Raw genomic sequence first — 15,495 nt, forward strand, 5'->3', positions numbered from 1 at the left:
AATCTTTCCATGTGCCACCCACCTCCTGAGTATATCTATTTTTCCAGAGTTGCTTAAGTTTATTAAATGCCACTCCAAGTGGAATGGGGTTGTTTTTTCTGCTTCCCACAGCTTGCTTGACACTCCTTGCCAATGTTAAATGAAATAGAGGACTTACTAAGCGTTTCCTTCCTGTTTTTCTCTCTGGAGCGTAGAAATGGATGAATCATGGTAGTTAGAAGTATAAAAATAATCTATCTGAGGTTTTTAGCCACTCATTAAGGCCTGACCACAAAAGCAGCATGTATTCTCAGTGTGAGAGCATGGTGATTATGCATCACCAGGGTCTGAGGCGCTACAGGCGAGGCTAGGAAGCTTGTATTCTCTTGCTGGAGATCCTCACCTGTAAGAGTATTTGGTGGGAGATGCCCTGGGACATAAGCAAAAACTTTCTTCTAAGAATAAAAGGCAACCCGTCTTATAAGAAAGGAAAAACTTGACTTGTGTAATGGTAGCCTTCACACGGCTGATCTACACTTGCTACAGGACCTAAACCCTTTTAAATCCTTCATAACTTCCTTGTTTTGTATAGATCATGAACAATTTTGACCTTGTATTTGGAAAAATATCCCATATGTTTAGATGCCTGCTGTACCGAGAGGTCAGAGTAATTCTTCATGTTACAGTATAAGATAGTAGCAACTAGAATTGGAACGGGTCTAGCAAAGCCACTTGATTTCTGCGCTCCTTCAACACCCCTGTGGCTGGCACACAGGCAGGTTTTGTCTTGGCACGTGTATTTTTCCTGTACTGAAATATTTCAGGCAAAGAACACTTAATAACTTCCCAGAGAGTCTCTTCCAAGAAGTGGCAGAGCCAGCCTTTGTAGCGCTGTCACGTCTTCTCTCTGTACTCTTTTGAAGATACTAAACAGAAAATGTGTGTGGAAGCTCAGGGCATTTTCATCTGACTGTAGTATCACTGAAGAATTGTGTTGCTGTCTCTGGAGCCTTTCCATCACGGAGCTGACTGCCCTCGGAGCAGATCCGACTGATAAGAGAAATCACTGTCTGTAATGGGAACGTGCTGTAAATTTTAGCCTTGGTCTGGCGTGCAGAGAGGAACTGCCATAGTATACAAGGGGGAGGCTCGACCCATGCTTGATTTGAATCCCTGCCATCTCCTTTCTGTGTTAAATTCTCTGCAGCTGTCTGTGCCACGCCTTGTCTACTTGGTTTGCACTGAAAATACAAGCAAGTACACGCCAGCTGTCATCTCTTCCTTCCTCTGCCTCCCAAAGCCTCCTGCATAAGTAGTGTTTAGTGGTTGTAGTAGTAAGCCTGCGTGTTCTGGAGCATGTTTGTATGCTGCTGCTTTTCTTTGCTGACAAACCATCTAATCACTTCTTTATAATTGCCACTACCTACACACAAAGGCCAAAACGGTGATTCTCATCTATAGGTTAAGTTTGTAGATTCTTGTCTGTCTCAACGTAACATGCATTTATCAATTTAGAATTAATCCCCGGAGTCCATTCTCCACATGCAAAGCAATTTAAGTGTGCTCAGTAGTGCCCCGGCTGTTTCTTGTACCTCGAACCTTGATTGCGAGAGCTTTGTTTGGACTCCACTGATTGCATCCTGTGAGCTCTGCGTACTCAGCCCTCTAGACCCGTGGATTTCTGAACAGAGATTTATTCTCGCTAAAAGGAGCGGAGCGCAGACAGTGGCATTAGTTGTTCAGGACTGCTGCTCGCCAATGGGTTTGTTTCCATAGAAACAATCTTAAAGCAGAGGGGAACTTGCTTCTCTTGTAGTCATAAAAATATTTGTCTAAAAATACATAAAGCATAAGGATTTTTTAAAGGGACCTTTTAAAGTCTCTAAGCTTAGAGGAATATTGACTTATAAAAGTTTAAACTTGAGCTTTGATCTTGGAAATAACGTTTTCTGGTATTTTTCTCGTATTTGAATATAGCCTCCCTGCTTTTCATAAACAAGTATTTCATCTCCTGCCACTCTGAAATGTCTTTAGACACGGTGAGGAAAGGAGTTTGTCAGCTCCGCTGTGAGATGAGGCTTAGATTTGTGTCACTGCCACATCACCCCTACAGGGGAAAGCTTTGAAAGAAAATCCATGAGCTCAGCAAGGTATGAACTAGCCAAGAAGGTAGCCTAAGTGCAGGCTTTTTTCTAAGTACAGCATTTCCATGTTTCTTATTTAAAAAAATAATACATAAAATAAAAGTTAATTTCTTGGTGGAACGCCGTGGCTTGAATCCTCTTGGGGAAGAACAGGAAGGAAATTTATTCATAGGTTTTTCTGGAACCCGTCCATTGCAGAAAGATTTGGAAAAGAATCTGGGGACAAGGGGAGATAAAAAGCAGGAAAAGACAGGAGGAGTGTTAAGAGACTTGCAGAAAAACAAAGGTCAGACCACTTTCTGAGCTCTAATATCAGCTTACTCAGCAAAGCCAAACTTTCTCAAACTTCCCATACCATGTTCGCTTCCGTCTGCTTTTGAATTTGCAACTTGCCATCCGGTTGCAAAAAGAAAGCCAAGGAATGCCATTGAAATCATTTAAAAAGCAGTGGTGTCGGAGGTGTCCTTCAAATGTCTACACTCAGTGGAAACAGAGGTAATCTCAGTTCACTGTCAAAAAAATTGCAGAAGTTTAAATGGTGTTTTCATAAAATGAAGACCTAGATGATCTTGAAGGAGCAGTGAGCAATGCAGTGGGCACGAAGACCAACAGGATATTTATTTCTAGCAAAATAAATGGTGCACAGGCTGTTTGATCATAATTCCCAGATATATGTGTATCTGCTTAAGTACGATGAACGTTTCTGTTGAAAGCAATGGCGTGACTGCTGATATGCAAAGTTAATGATGTCTCTTGTGTGCCAAAGAAATAATCACTGACAGCATTTGAAGACGTGTAGGAAAGTGAACATAAAGTAAAGGTCATTGTAGCACCCAGTTTCTTGGGAACAGTTTTGCTGCTGCAGATTAGCAGATTTCATTTCAAGTCAGCGCTCTGCAGAAAAAGAACCACAACGCGGCTAGACCAAAGATTGTTTTCAAGATCAAGTCTGTTGTTAGCTCACGCTTGAGGTCTACAATTAGAAGCCAGTTTTCACCCAGTCTTTCAGGTACCAGAATTGGTGCAAGCTCTGGAACGTGTTTGGTTTGAGTCTCTAGGTGTGAACTGAGCTCGTTTCATAGAAAGGAAAAGATGGCTGAAGTGAAGAAATCCAACCAGCTTTGCGGTGCATGTGTTGATTTGGTCTGACTTCCTAAATTAATTAGTGTACGGGCTGCACAGCTGAAACTTTACATCTGCTATTTGAGTGCTGTCGAGATGAGGTTTTGGAATCAGTGATGGAGCCTAATCCTTTACTAATCTTCTGTACTTTACCAGATCCCTTTTACATCAGCAGCCTTGCTTCTGTTGAGATCTGTGTAAATCAGGAATTGGGATTATATGACCAATTATCATTACACCTAACGTCATTCCATCTGCGGGAATAGAGGGGTTTAATTAAAATTGATTCCTTGGAAAGAAGGAGCAAATTGATTCAAAAATGCAAATGCAATGTGTCGGTAACTAATTCAGTAACTTAGAAATTGCACCAACAGAATAGGAGAAGAAAGGAGGGTTGTGTGCAGTTGAATGAAACTTTCCAAAGACACTTGTTCTACTTCCAGGGCTTCATGGTGTGTATGTAGTCTTTCACAAAAACACATGCTTCTGTGTGCAGTCCAAGTAGATGTAACCAGGAGTGCCGCTGCTCAAATATTAATGAGAACCAGATAATGTGTTTCTGCCACAGGACTCCACCGAGGAGCAGATGATGCTTTCAGCATTGTTTCTGTTCCATCAAAAATTGCTGTGTAGCTCTGTAAACTTTTATCTGTCTGGCCTGTAAATCGAGCACTTCATCTAAGGGGACGTAGCTGATACCGGCACGTGGAACAACAGCATACGGGATACAGGGCGTTGGGTTTCCAAAATACCTACACAATTTGTTCATGAATGCCCCTGTGTGGGTGTGCGCATTTATGTATCTGCACATGGTGACTGGGCTTTCAGTGAAGAAACAGAGATCTTTGTTAAGGACTTTGAGAGGAACTCTGTAACTTGGAGTGCCTGTAAAAGACAGTATGTAATTTTCATGGTAGGAACCTCCAGGCTCTCTGACTTCTGCTGTCCTGCTGCTTTGGGTGGACTTCCAGCCTTGCTTTGGTTTCAGTTGCACCTTAAGCATGGATTTAGGTAGTAGCATTCCTTGTTGCTGGTCTCTGTGCTGCTCTTGGTTTCCCTGTGTGCCATCCTGCTCATTTATATCTGCTGTAGGCGGCATTGGTTATTCTCGGGATTTCACTTTGGAGCTGTCCATACAACATTAGTAACATTCTCTTGTCATCTTTCCAGACATTGATCTCTTTTCTGAAACTCCCCAGGAAATCCAGGGGCTGGCAGGGGATTGACGGGCGTCTGAAAATCCCACTCTTTTCCACCCCTTTTCATGACCGCTGGTTGTTTCTGTTCTGCAGCAGCAGAATCATCCTTGCCTCTCTCCTCAGCTTCCATTTCTCACCAAACTGCTCCCCACTCGTCAGACAGGCTAAAGGGGAAAAACACCCCAATGTCTGTCCATGTAGCCAATATCCTACTTGGTGACTATGTGGAGAAGTCTGCAGTTACTCGCTATGTTTTGGGGAGTCTTCCAGCCCTTTTGGCAGTTCATCCATTTCTGCGTACATGCCATGGGTATTAAGAGCAGAAGTGGTGGTAGATATTCTAGACTGGTTTCCTCTATGACACAGACTTAAATTCAGGCTAACACAATGGACTTTCCCTCCCAGAAAAGCATCCAGTCCTGTGGTATGAGGAAATTATTTGACTTGACTTTTAGCTGTTGATCCTTAGAAGCCCTTTCCTTGACAGAGAAAGCCACAGAAACACTAAGTCATGTAACTGAGACACGCTATAGACTTGTCGTAGAGCTGCCTTTAATTCCTTCAGTGTGCCTTGATTTTTTTCTCTAGTGTCAAAAAGGTTTTGTGAACATTTTTGCTGTATCAATCTTTTGTTTTTAGCCTGAGGGGGTAGCTGATGTGTGCTGGTCTGACTTGTTTGCATTTAGGTATATTTCAGTGTGTTTTCCTTTGAATAAATCGAGCTCAGCATTAATTACGACTGACCAACCTCCATCAGCTTTTCAATTGTTTTTCTATTTAGTTGCTAACCTGGAGCTGGGTCTGAAATCTCTCCACTAAATGCACACAGGAACACTATTTACTGCAGATTTTCTGTTGACAAACAGATCTTTGAGATGTAACAAAGCCGGTTCTGGATCCCCTTACCATGCACTTTTCCTGATGTTTCGTTACTAAATTTAATGACATGAGGCTTTCTAGAGAAGTGTGTAGGTTAGTCATACTGTTCCTTCCTCCGCTGTAAATTCTCAAGTTCCTCTGCTTGAATCTGAGGGATTTCCTTGGCAGAGATACTCTCCAGCATGTATTTTATGTTTGTGTGCTCCCCCCGAGCTGTTGCCTTGTTGGGTAAATACAGAAGGCGCATCTCCTGTGCAGGAGGTGTTCGTCAGCTGCATCCAAGGAGTGTGTGGGGAGGTGTTGGGGGCTATCGGGTCTCTTTCCTTGCCTCCCCTCAACTTCTTTGTGTGATTGTGTATAGATTTAACTACAGGAATTGTTAATTGAGTGTAATGGAAGCTGCTCTAGATAGCATACAACTTGAAAGCTTTGCATGATGTATTTTCTTCGTTTACCAGTCTTGAGGTTTTTGGTTTCATTTTAAAAAGGGCCAGGCTTACGCACACAGATGGAAGAATGCTGATGAAAATAAGTTACGAAGAGCCTGAAAGCTGCCTGTCCTACCGTAGTTCTCCGCTCTTTCTCACCTGCCCTGCACATGGCTTTAACCAGATGCCTCTGACCAGTAGATGACACTGCAGGAGCCACCTGAACCTGGGGCTCCCTGCGTTTGTCTGTAAACCAAGGGACCGTGCAACCTTTCCTTGGGGCGGGGAAGCAGCTGGAGGTCCACCAGTGCATCGAGCTTCACCTTCGTTTGGGAGAGGTTGGCAGAAAAGATGTTCATATAAATGACATGGCTTCGAAAATTGTAATTTTAATTGTTTTTGTTAACAGCTTTCGGCAACACTGACAGAAACAAGGTTCCGACTGTGCTTGTCAGCAGGAGCTGACACATCCTTGCCAACAGATCTTGACTTGTGATTTTTGTATTTAATTGTTTGGTGAGGTTACAGCTTGCTGCAGTGCTGTCGGAGCCCTAGCCTGACACCAGCCGCCTTCCCTTTATCTTCAGCACTCTGCTCCGTGCTGGTTCTGTAATCCCTGAAAACAACAGCTGTGAATTAAGCGTGTTGGGTGGTGCAGCAGGTTGGGGGACAGAAATAGAACCGAGAATAAGAGGCTGGAACAGGACTAATAGCAGACAAGAGCCCTATTCTGTCTTCCTGCTTCTGGAAATCGTTTTCTTACCTCCTACGCTAGCTGCTTTTTCCAGCAGAAAGAACCTAGGTGCTCCGTTGTGCATGACTTAGCCAGCTGAAAAGGCTGGCACACCACTGCCTTACAACTTAATAACCTCTGATCAGTATTTATTTAAATACTGCTCCTTTCAGTTTCCTCTAGGCAGCACATCCGTAAATAAAAAAAATATTGTGAAGATACATGGAGAAAAAACTATAAACCTGCACCCTCGCTTTGTTGTGCTCTGATACAGTACACTTGTGCACATTCAGAGAAAGCCTTGAATAGGCAAATAGGTGAGAAAATCAGTGTGCTTTTGTGGTGGGAAGAAAAAATAGTCCTGATTCATATGACTCTTACCCACGTGACCAGAGTCTTTTGTCTCCTTTCACAATAGGAGCACCTGGGTGATGATGACACAATTTCTTTCTGTCTTCTGAGATGTATTTTTTTTTTTTTTTTGCTTCTCCTTTGATTTCAGGTATCTTGGAGTTTTTCCACCACCAGCTGAAGGACATCGTTGAATATGCAGAGCTGAAGACCGTTTGCTTTCAGAATTTGCGGGAAGTGGGAAACGCTGTCCTGTTTTGCCTGCTCATTGAGCAGAGTCTGGTAGGTGCCTGCTGTGCTGGTTTACAACCCATCCGTGTCTCAGAATGCACCCTGACATTTCTGTTACTAATGTCACAAAAAACAAGGGTGAAATTTGCAAGTTTTTCCCTTTCTTTACCTTGTGTCTTCGAGGTGGGGAGAGACTCCCCACCTGTGTGTACGTGTAAGCACATGCTGCTGCTGAGGCTGGGCTGCCCGTCAAGCAGAGATCTCTGCTGACTGCCAACCAGCTAAATTAATTCACTCAGCGAGCTGGCTGGGGGCCAGCTGTTGCTCAAAAAACAAATCCTCGCGTAAGAGTCCTTCTCTAGGGTGTTTTAAAGCTGCTAATGTTAGCTGAGATGATGAAGACACGCTGTTCCTCAGGAGTCCTCTTCCCAGCGTTAGAGGGTGCCTCCCTAGTGGTAGGGAGTTAGGGGAGGGCTGGGTGTCAGGGAATGAAACCATACCCAGAAACGGGGTAGCTGTCACGATGAGGAGAAACTGGGTTCCTGGAGCGGGCTTCAGGCTAACAGGGCACATGGTGAAAAGCCAGGTGGGTGAAGGGAGAGGGTGATGGTGAACTGCTGCCTGGGAGGTTTTGTTTCGGGTGTAATGCAGTGACACCGGTCTGCTCCAAAAAGGGAGGAAGAAGTAGCAAAGTAACATGTCATCTTCTGGCCCTCTGCACTTTCTCTGCATGTACAGAAGCCAAGAACCAGGAGATGATCTGTTTTCCTTCCCTACCTTCCTTTCCTTTCCTAATCTTTAAGGATTAAGGATATAAAATAGCTCCTGAGAGGTGCTGTCATGTCTCAGCCTGCCTTGCTGGGAGATGCGCCTGACATGATAATGGGTTGTGGGAACAGTGCTGGTAAAAATAACCAGGCCCTGAGTCATCCTTCACAGTTCTGTTTGTCTGCACAGGATCCGTCTGTCACTTTCACACCGAAATTGCTCATCCTGAATTAGTCTTTTTAATAAATATCCTGTCCTTTAACGACTGCCAGCTCGGGGTGGGAGTAGAGCTGCTGGAGTTTATTTGTCAATCCGAGGTAACCTGGTGAAATCCAATTGTCGTTGGATCTACTTCTGTGGAGAGAGTGCCCAGCAGGCAGCTACACGCGCTGCTCTGACAGCAGGGGCTGGCTGCCCTCTGGTGTTTGTTTCTTCTTCAGCATCAGCGGGCTTTTGGAAGCCCGGATTTCTGATCTGGCGTGGTTTGAGGATTCGTTGTTCCTAAGTGCCTCTTGTTTCCTTTTTGTTCTAGTCCCTAGAGGAAGTGTGTGACCTGTTGCACGCAGCACCGTTCCAAAACATCCTGCCCAGAGTTCACGTCAAAGGTACAGGCTAAATGGAAATAACTTCCTCGGGCAATGCTTTCCGCTTTGCTTGCTTGCTGCTATATTTTTGGTAACCGTTTCCAGTCATCCTTTACCACTGCTGTTAATTTTGTGACCTGAGCTAACTGATTCAAGCCCAAAAATCTGTGCTCCTTAGCCCGGCTCAGTGCTAATTACCAGAGGAAGTTGAGGAATACTCTGACAGAATCAAGTGGGATGTTCAGGGCAGCATTAACTCCTTAATTTGGATATGGTGAGAGGCTTTTCAGAAATTCTTGTTTAGCTGATATGATTGTCAGTTAAATGAGGTAGGGTTCATCACACAAGGTACACAAAGCCCACGAGCAGATGAATTACATGCAAGTGGTCCCTGTAGGCTTTTTGCGTGCTTTTTTACTAAATTGGCATGCTGTGAATGCAGGATTGCTTCCTTCAGTATCTGCTTTTCTTATCCTTCATCATTAGGAAGGGAGCTTTTTTCCCCTCCCTCTTCTGCTTCTTCCTGTGCTGCTCCTCCGTCCCCTCTCCTCTCCGTTTCTCACTGCCAGAGCAGCTGATTTGTTCTGCTGGGAGAAATCCCATCAGCTAAAAATCTTTGAGAATATTTTCAGCCTCTCTGTAGCTATTTGCATTTCCGTACATAAAACTAACCATTTGTTAGACCACTGTAAATAGTCTTTTCCCACTTGCCAGAGAACACTTCCTACTTGCCAGTGATGAGTGGGTGCCAGCTGCTTTTTTAAGCCTTACTATACATAAATTCCACCCTCGTTATAACCCACCTTCCAGAGGCAGGCATTTCGCTTATGATAAGGGCAATTTAGTTGGCTTATTACAAGTGGGAGTCAAATATGTTAGTAGCAGCAGCACAATACAGCTTTATATTCTGTCTTGAATCTAGTAATTAATGTATTCCACTATAAATCCCTGGTTTCTTTTTGTTTGAACATACCAAACAACATTTAAAAATAAATATATTTTTCTAAAAGCACATTGAACCAACTATTTAGAACTGAAATTATCTACAAAAATAAAAACTTTTCCAGCTTTTCACTGCACGGAATAAAGATTGTGTAAAAATTAAGATTGTGTAACAATAAAGATGGTCAGACATCAACTAAATCAGATGAATCAGTGCTCTTCTTTTTCTTTTTTTCTTTCAGAGGGTGAAAGGCTTGATGCTAAAATGAAGAGACTAGAATCAAAATATGCTCCACTACACTTAGTCCCTCTCATTGAAAGACTGGGAACACCACAGGTAATCTCTCATTTGTGTCAGAGGCAATTCAAGAAACTTCTGGGCACTACCAAGCCTGGTCTTTCACACAGTGCTGATAGCTGTGTCAGAAATTCAACCTGCACGTCCAGCTTGTTGACATAACAGGAACTGCATTAGGTCCATGGTAAAGCTGTTAAAGCTTAGAAGTTTAAAATTTTGAGACTGTGGTGGAGGTGACGGGTTTGGAGGAAAATTGCAATTTTTATGTATGTTTCTACGTGATACCCTCTGGGTTTAAGGGCCATCCTGTGAGTTCCTACTGCGAATTCTACCAAATGCAATCAGTTTTCTTGAGTGTGTCATTTTCTTAAAACAAGTTATTCCCCTCTCAGTCAGTAGACTAGAAAAGTCATTGAAAATGAGTTGTCATTTGCGTTTTCCTGTAAACTTAATGACCAAGGAGGACTTTCCTTCTCCGCTGCCTTTGCAGCTTCAGCACTATTTCCCTGTCAGTGTGAGGGGTACGTTAATTCCCTGCAAACTGTAGCAGTTTACGAGACATGAACAGTAGAAATGAAGAGCAGGGTGCTCTGAAGCAAAGCCTTTGGACTGCTGTTATCGTAATGCATAGCGGTAGGTACTGTTGCGCTGCAGAGGAGAGCTGGCAATGTGGTGGTGCCAGCTGGGACAAGCACTAACTGGTACTGCCAATTACTGGCTTTCTGCGAGTCTCTTTCTGCTGTCTTTGAAGATTTCCTAATGGCAGCAGGGTCGGGAGATGAAGCAGAGTGCAGTCAGAGCTACTGCCCATACTTTCTTTTTGGCTTCAGGCTCCATGCAGGCAAAAACCTCTTAAATTCTTGGTGCAGAATTAGCATTATTGCAGTTAGCACTACTTAGTATGGCAATGGCCTACTTGAAAAGGTAGTTTATGGCCTATTTGAAAAGGTGTTTACAATTTTCTGAGTGTTTTTTCCACTGAACTGAACTCTGACTTCACTTAAAGTTGGGAGAAATGTCTAGAACAAACCAAGTGAAACTGAAATATGTTTGACTTTTTTTTGAGCTCCTACCGCATATTTTCCGATCAGTGTGCTTCAAAGTAGAGCGCAGTATGGGAACTGGAGCATTTCGGTAACCGTGCCGTGCTGTTAGCTCAAAGGGTACTTTTTTAGTTGACCTTGAAGAGGTCTGTAAACAGAAAGCTTTGTATAACCAGGATTTTGCGCTTCGTTTCTCACCATCTTAGCAAATAGCAATCGCGAGGGAAGGGGACTTGCTGACCAAAGAACGCCTGTGCTGCGGCCTGTCCATGTTTGAGGTTATCCTGACACGGATCCGATCCTTCCTGGACGACCCCATCTGGCGTGGGCCCCTGCCCAGCAACGGGGTGATGCACGTGGATGAGTGCGTGGAATTCCACCGCCTGTGGAGCGCGATGCAGTTCGTCTACTGCATCCCCGTGGGAACGCACGAGTTCACTGTGGAGTACGTGTCGGCAGCTGCCAGCGGCGCACCTGCGCCCAACAGCCCCTTCTTTGTTCTCCCTGCAGTGGGAGGGGACGCGGGCGTTACAACAGGGGGGCTTGTTCGGGTGTCTGCGGTAGCTTAGTGCAGAACCAAGGGAAAGTGCTGCGGTCGCTGGGCGGGGCTCTTCGTGCATGCACACAGATATTCCTGTATCTTTACAGAAAATAACCCTCTGTTTTGACAGCGTCTGATGAATGATCCCATGCCAAACAGGCCCTAGCACATGTCTCTCAGCAGTTCTCATACCACTGCAGAAGCTGAACGTAAATAAAATAGCTGGACACATGCACACATTCCTAGCAAGTATTTTCTCATCTGAATCAAGAGCAAGGATGAGCATTTGAAAGTTAACAGGATTGAATTCTTGGTTTTGCTAATTTTGGTTTATCCTTATCTTGAAAAACTGCTGCTGTCAAGTGCTTTTGACTGACCAGTTATGGAGGCAGCAATGTAAGACATTTGCTTCCTTTCGTGTCTGCAGTCCAAAGGAGAATAGTGGTGTTGAATTCCCCCTTTGTTTTCTTTGAAAATGAAATGTAATGCTGCTGGAGCCTAAGGGGGAGTACATGTACATCGTAGAAAATGGGTAGGGGAGCTCCTGTTTTCTTTTGTTTAAGCGCCCATTTACATCCCCTGCAGTATCTGAAAAGAGAATTTGATTTACTAGAGCTTTTACAGTATTTTTTTAATTACTGTCTAACATATTCTAGAGTGATAGATAGGAATCAGACATTATACTAAAATACCTAAACTTTTCCGGTAGATATGTTTCTGAAAGCTTTAAGTGACGCGTGACTTTAATGTCGTGTTTTCTGTTTCAGGCAGTGCTTTGGAGACGGCTTGCACTGGGCTGGCTGTATGATCATTGTGCTTTTGGGACAGCAGCGTCGCTTCGATGTGTTGGATTTCTGCTACCACCTGTTGAAAGTCCAAAAGCACGATGGCAAAGACGAAGTTATAAAGAATGTGGTACGTTGAAAACATCTGGTCTTTAGTCTCTATAACAGCAAAAATAATCAGAGCCAGTTGTATTCAGGTGCAGCTTAGATGTAACAATCACTTTCGAGAATGAAACGTTGAAAACGAGGGCACTGAGGTTTTTAGGAACAAAAGATGGGACTAATACTGGAGTTTGAAAACTGGTCAACCAGAACTCGATTTCCTGGCTATATGGGGTTTTCTTAACACTGCTCATCTCATACGCATGCATGAAGATTACCAGGCTGTTGTAAATTGCCTTTTTTTTGTACAAAAAGCAGCCCTGTCCAAAAAACTAGAATTTTTCACTGGGTTAGCAGTAGAATGGAAACTTTTATTGATAACATTTCGTAACACTGCTGTGAGTGGTGAGGCCACCATTTGGTGCTTTTTTCTGTGTTTTTTTTTTTTTTTTTTAATCTCCAGAGCTAATTCCTGTTTGTAAGTTGTGGATTTTTTTTTTTGATGTTTGCAGCCTTTGAAGAAAATGGTTGAAAGAATTCGCAAGTTCCAGATTCTGAATGATGAAATAATTGCTATTTTGGACAAGTATTTGAAGTCTGGGGATGGAGAGAGCACACCCGTGGAACACGTGCGCTGCTTCCAGCCTCCTATTCATCAGTCCCTTGCCAGCAATTAGACTTCTCACCTGACAATTTTTTTTCACCTATTTAGGCTAAAAGTATGAGAAAGAAAAAACACACCAACAGTTTTACTGGGTCGCCTTCTTGTGTTTTTCACTATGCCTGTACCATTTGAGTGGTGTGCTGTCCTCTTCAGTCTCCAAGCACAGTAACTGTATACAATCCATACTTATTTTTCTAGACTAAAATTTTGTATACTTTGATTAAAAGCCTGCAACTGTAAAAGGTTTGTTTTTGAAATCTCTTTGCATTCCTGTACTGAGGTGGCTATGTTAGACTGGATTTGGCATAACTTTCCCCCTATGCTGTCAAAATAATGGCTGTGGAGGGGCAGAAAGTGGGTTCTGTAGAAAATTTTTTTAGAAATCAATTCCTAACTGTATTAGAGCATAATTGCTTAATTAGCCTTTATTAAAAAAACAACAAAAAAAAACACAGAACAAACTCTGGTGCTTCATGAGTACTTTTTCTAGTCAGCCGATTGTTTTTCCTCTTTATAAAACTTTTCTGTGATCAGCAATAATGGAAATGAAGGCTAATTGAGGTGGTGGTTATTTAACATGGAGGTGACTGATAGTATTCTGTTATTTTTAAATGGCAGTACTTTACTTGATTAGAATGGGATCTGCCTTTTTTTTTTTTTTTTTTAATGAGATCTTCTAACACAGCTTGTATTTTGGCTGGAGATAGATACCTGTCTAGCAAAATACATGTTTACAAGTGGTAAGGGGTTCTTATTTACAAGAATCTTGAACAGACTGATCGGATGTAATCTATCTCAGCACATAAGTTCTAATGATTATTAATCATGATTTACTTGCAGAAAATGTTTTATTACACTTAACTGTATTATGCAAACACTGCATCAGTAAAATTGTTTGTAAAACTTTGCAACTCTAAGACTTGAGTTTTAAAGCAGCCAGTTCACCTGAAAGTAGGAACTCCTGCTTTCTTACTGGGGGATCCTACCAGAACTGCTCAGTGGTGTCATACAGCTAGTTAGCTGTTAGAATCAAGCCAAAACTCTCTTATGCAAACAAATGGGAGTTAAGAGGGTTGGAACAGACACTGAGGAATAAGTAGCTGTTTTATCCAGGACACAGACTTCTGGAGATGTTCTTTCATCAATGTTTCTAACCCATGCTGTGAAGAAGAAGGTATCCCTTTAAGAACCTATTTTTCTCCCATCCCTCTTACTCATTCAAGGTTAAGTGACACCACCTCCTTTTCTCCTGCTGAGCTCTTTCAAATGTTTTACAGTAACAAAACTGAGGTAGAAATAAATGGGTAGTAACAAAACTGAGGTCTAATGGGTAGAAATAAGTGTCTGACAGGCTGCAGGCAGAAAATAAGCAACGTGTAGGTACAGGAGTGGGTAACTATTTTTGAAGAAGAAATGGGATGAAATTCCTCAGCAAACTAGAGGATAGATCATAATTGGTTTAGGAATAACTACTAAGTCACACATACCTGAGGCTTCAGCTTGGCCATGTGGTACATAAATGTTCAAGTAATAAAGCCTAATTTTTGGCTTAAGAAGTACTTAAAAATAACTGTGGTGTAATTAAAGTACATTATAATTCTTAGTGGTTAATGGGCAGCAGTAAGAGACTTGATCTCTAACATCTTAAATGTACTGGCATTAATACAGCTATTAACATGACCTTTTTCCCTTTAGTGAGGGTGTTCAAGAGACTTTCAGACATTAGTCCTATGAGATGTTTGTTCCATGTTTTCAGAGGTGGCTTACTATTTTTGTCAACCGGATTAAGATGGTAAGAGAGTGGGGGGGGAAAAAAAAAAACAGCACCAAAAACCAAGTGTACAAAAGGTGTAACTTTCTCATTTTAAATAATCAGCCATCAGACGTAAGGGGTGTGGAGTCCAAAGTGTCTTGAAACATAAAGCAACAGGTGCTGCAGCATGAGATTTTTAACCTGCTCTTTGGGGGGGTGCTTTGGTACTAGAAGGGACAACCAGGTGCTCAGTGACTCCTCCACTGTCTGATACCTTTCCTGCCACTCCCAGCTGTTATGAGCTTTGTTGCACAACCTTCAGAGGGCTGTGGTCTGTAGCTGAACAGCGTTGATGTCATGTTACTTCTAACTAGTTAAAAGTTCAAATCCTGCTGCGCACCCAGAATTTAAAGAACCTTGTTTTCTTACTTGAGACCTCGGTCCCTCAGCCCCTCCTCCAATGAACCAAAGCAGAGTTGGTTTCACAGGTGGGAGCTGGATTTGTTTTTTGGTCCTGGTAATACACTATACTCCTTATCAGTAAGTACTAAAACCAAACAGACTCAATGGGACCTCTTGCACAGAAGAGGAAATAGCTGTTGTGACGTGCTATTAACTACTCAATTTTTTCCTCCTGCAGGAGGTGGCATGACAGCTGGTGCTAGTGCCTTACCTAGCCAAGCAAAGCAGAAGCTCCTGCCTTCTTGCTGCTGCCACCCAGTTACGCTGATGGGGTAAGGTTGGTTTGGTTGATGTAAATCCTGCAAGTTTAACATAAAGCTTTAGTTCAGCAGTATTTTCAAAGGATTTACTCTTGCTTGGTTGTAGCTTTCCATTTCCTGTTGCAAAGCTGGAACAGCTCCAGTTTTAGTATGCTTACAGCCACTCAGCATTCATTCAGGGCATGAGTACAAAGGATTCAGTTTCACTGCAGTCTGTTTACCACCAA

At 42.8% G+C, this 15,495-nt stretch overlaps 1 protein-coding gene across 12 annotated transcripts in view; it reads left to right on the forward strand.

The window, feature by feature from the left end:
* Window positions 1-13,700, forward strand: part of CYFIP1 (cytoplasmic FMR1 interacting protein 1) — a 69,155-nt gene extending 55,455 nt beyond the window's left edge. For all 12 annotated transcript variants that reach the window (XM_040535323.1, XM_040535316.1, XM_040535343.1 and 9 more), the window contains 6 exons: window positions 6,987-7,117; window positions 8,367-8,439; window positions 9,603-9,697; window positions 10,908-11,146; window positions 12,010-12,157; window positions 12,642-13,700. In XM_040535323.1, coding sequence (XP_040391257.1) covers window positions 6,987-7,117; window positions 8,367-8,439; window positions 9,603-9,697; window positions 10,908-11,146; window positions 12,010-12,157; window positions 12,642-12,806 — 851 coding nt within the window. In that variant the 3' untranslated portion in view covers window positions 12,807-13,700. The remainder of the gene's footprint in view (window positions 1-6,986; window positions 7,118-8,366; window positions 8,440-9,602; window positions 9,698-10,907; window positions 11,147-12,009; window positions 12,158-12,641) is intronic.
* The last annotated feature ends 1,795 nt before the right edge of the window (window positions 13,701-15,495 follow it).

The sequence above is a fragment of the Cygnus olor genome, chromosome 1 (genome assembly GCF_009769625.2).
Source record: "Cygnus olor isolate bCygOlo1 chromosome 1, bCygOlo1.pri.v2, whole genome shotgun sequence".
Lineage (NCBI taxonomy): Eukaryota > Metazoa > Chordata > Aves > Anseriformes > Anatidae > Cygnus > Cygnus olor.